Raw genomic sequence first — 3,338 nt, 5'->3', positions numbered from 1 at the left:
CCTCGGAGAGTCACGATGAGATTGCGGCAGCCCCGGCCCCCATGGACCGGTTGGAGGGCCTGGGGCCGCTGCAGAGGGAACAGGCGTCCATGGGCAGCCTGAAGAGGGCGAGCGTGGATGTGGAGCTGCTCGCTCCTCGCAGCCCGATGGGGAAGGAGACCATGCTGACCTTCAGCAACACGCTTCCACGGGCCAGCATGAATGTTGATGGGGTACTGGGGGCGGGGCTGGAGGACTTGGTGCAGCCGGTGCAGCCAGTGCAACGGCGCCTAAAGGCAGTGCAGGTCCCCATTGACCCGATGCGCTCGCAGCAGCTGGTGTCAGAGTGGAAGCAGAAGTCAATGGAGATGAGAGGCCTGAGCGTGCGGGGCGAGGCGGAGCACGACGCCAGCGAGGACGGCTCCGAGGCAGGCTCTGTGGGGACCGACGAGGGGCCTGCTCAGGGCCCTGTTTACCAGTCCTCAGTGCATTCTGGGAGGGCATCCTCGAGTCATAGCCCCACTCCGCCCACAGGTGGTGCCAAAGCCGTGGCGACTCCCCGACCGCCGCAGATCCCTGAAGCAGGACCGCCACAGGTGTCCCCAAAAAGCGCGCTGACCCGGGCCAAGTGGCTTGCCATCCGAGAGAAGACGAGCGGAGAGGCGTCGGGCCGTGGCACCACCAACCAGCCACGCCTCATGCAGGTCATCGCCATGTCGAAGCAGCAGGGGCTTCTCCCCTCCTCCTCCTCGGGGGAGAAATCCTCGGAGACCACCTCCACCTGCTCCGGCACCTCCTCCAACACCGACTCACCACACTACCGCCCCCCCTCCGAGCAGCAGCGGGAGGGGTCAGGTATCATCACGGTGGACGCCCATGCACCTCACCATCCTGTCGTCCAAGCCCCACCCTCTCTTCAAGCCCCTCCCCTCGCAGGTAATGGTAACCCGTGGGAGTGGGGGGGAGCGACCAACGGGGCCGACCCGCGAGACACCTATGACCTCAACAGCCTGACCCGGGGAGACTCCGCCGCCCGGGGCAGCAGCTTTCGACCGCACCGCTCCGCCTCGCCGGGTGCTGACCTGCAGGCGGAGATGGTGGCGGAAGCTCAGCGCAGGGAGATGGCCATGAGACGCAAGACGGCGCTGGTTCTGCTCGATCGAGAGATCCGAAACCAGACGGAGCAGGAGAACTATTATAAGAGTCTTCAGGGACGCAGGTTCAAGGATTAGTCTCTTACCCTTTCAAAACAAAAGCCTTACTCTGACACTGGACGCTAACAGCAGCCACGCTGCTCTGCATCTCTGAGGCTTCATGTGAAGAAAGTTTCCACGCTCGCCGGCTCAACTCTGAGGATTTCTCTCCACATTACAGGTTCAGTTCATCTAACAGGGGGCGCTACTCTGTTACCCTCCATCAGAATGAATGGCTGCCAGTGTTTATCCGACTAGTTGTTTAAAGAATGTACGCAGAGGGCGTTTCTTTTATACTTGTACATAAAAAAACGTGTAAATAGTCTCCGGTCATTAAACAAACTGCCGTATGAAACTAAAGAGAATTCACAGAGAAGTGATGGAGGCCGAGCTACAGATCTCTGCCCGTAACAACACTCAATAAAAATATTACAGCAACACGCACAGACAGTTCTGCAGCTGCCTGACATGAGTCAGTGTTATGAGTCTTAAACCCTGACATGGGTCAGCGTTATGAGTCTTATTATTAATAGTATTATTGTAGTACTTCCTGTTCCCTTGTCTGGAAGTCAGTTGGTTTTTGGTTAAATGTCTGAAATAAGGTCTGTGGTTAAAACAAGCTAAATAGCATTTAACGTTTTGTTCTATGATATAAAATACGTTGCTGGTGAATTCCTGAAGTTTCTACGCATCCTAAGAACGTTGGTTGAGAACAAGTGTCTAAATGAAACTAAACGTCCTCACGCCGACCGTTAGCCGCCTTTATCTGAGCGGTGGTGGTCATGTGACCGTGCTGTAGTTCCTTTATAGCCTAACGTTAGCTTCTTACTTCTGGAGATCGCATTTCGCTTTAAAATAATATGTAAATAAAATAATAAAATGTTAGAATGTGAAGCTTATCCTGCTGAACTAAATGTGTAAGCATCATAAACGTTTGTTTACCACAAAACTTATTTTCTGCAATAATCTAAAAGCCAATGAAAAAATCCCAAAGCAATGCTACCTTCAGGGTCGGACTACAAAAATACGTGCCTGCAGCTCTGATAATTTAAACATCACAGGAGCAGCAGACATTGTTAGTTCAGCAGCAGTTAAAGATGCAGACGCCCTCAGAGCTTCACTTCCTGTTTGTTGTATTTCTGAAAACCTCTGTGAACCCTCCAGACCCACCCAGTGATCCTGAGGTTACCTGCCCCCCCCAGTGATCCTGAGGTTACCTGACCCCCCCCCCCCCCCAGTGATCCTGAGGTTACCTGATCACCCCCCCCGTGTTCCTGAGCGCGGCGAGATGCCGCTCAGTGTTGAGCCTGAGCAAGAAGCTGTTTCCATGGTAACGGCATTAAAGGCACGAAGAGGATTTAAAAGACTCTGATTGGACGTTACCGGCTCCTGTTGTCATGGCGCGGTTGCTATAGTGATTCTCAGCATGTTTGTGTGTGTGCTGATTGGTTCAGAGGGTTTTGTGTGAATCTGAACGTGTGTATTTATGAACCACAAGAGATTAAATATTTATAAAGATGTGAATTTAAAGACAAACCACAGCGACATGAAAGACTCAGTCAAGTTTACTTAAAACTTCTGATAATAGAAATATTTACAAACATACAAATCTTTGTCTTTTTTTTAATTTCATAATTAGTAAAGAAAATAGGGTGAAATGTGAGGAAAATATTTTTTCAAGAATCATTGAGTTTGAGGCCACTGTTAGGAAAAAAATAGGAAGTTCAAAATAAAAGTGTAATATTTTGAAAACAAAAGTTGTGATATTACAGAGTATTTATAATTCTGTCGTAGTAAACTAAACGGATTATTTTCTCCTTTTTAAAAGTCAAACACAGACACGCAACAGAATAAAAACAAGGCTTCAGGAGTTTATATGAATATTGACCGGGTCTGTGTGTTAATGTGTCCGTGTGTTGTTGCATGTCCGACTGTTCCTCTCTGAGATAAAGAGGTTTTAATACCCTGAGAACTGATACATTTCCATCTGAATGTAAAAACATGAAGCTTCATTTATCTTGAATCTGTACGTTTTGTGACTGGAAATGGTAAAAAGTAAAAACTGCTGCTATAAAAACGTTTTCTCTGTCAGACTGAAGGGTGGATGCATGCTCGCTGGTCCTTATGATCAAAGTCCCAATAAAGGTTTTTCTTGATCAGACGATA

At 49.3% G+C, this 3,338-nt stretch overlaps 1 protein-coding gene across 1 annotated transcript; it reads left to right on the top strand.

The window, feature by feature from the left end:
• Positions 1 to 5: 5 nt before the first annotated feature.
• LOC115006136 (phospholipid phosphatase-related protein type 3-like) lies at positions 6 to 3,338 on the top strand (the record flags this gene model as incomplete). Its single annotated transcript, XM_029428207.1, has 1 exon — positions 6 to 3,338. A coding segment is annotated over one exon (1,206 nt), but the record flags the coding sequence as incomplete, so codon positions are not given.

This window comes from Cottoperca gobio, unplaced genomic scaffold (genome assembly GCF_900634415.1).
Source record: "Cottoperca gobio unplaced genomic scaffold, fCotGob3.1 fCotGob3_508arrow_ctg1, whole genome shotgun sequence".
Lineage (NCBI taxonomy): Eukaryota > Metazoa > Chordata > Actinopteri > Perciformes > Bovichtidae > Cottoperca > Cottoperca gobio.
Note: the sequence above shows the minus strand (reverse complement) of the source record. Positions and strands in the feature narration are given on the sequence as shown.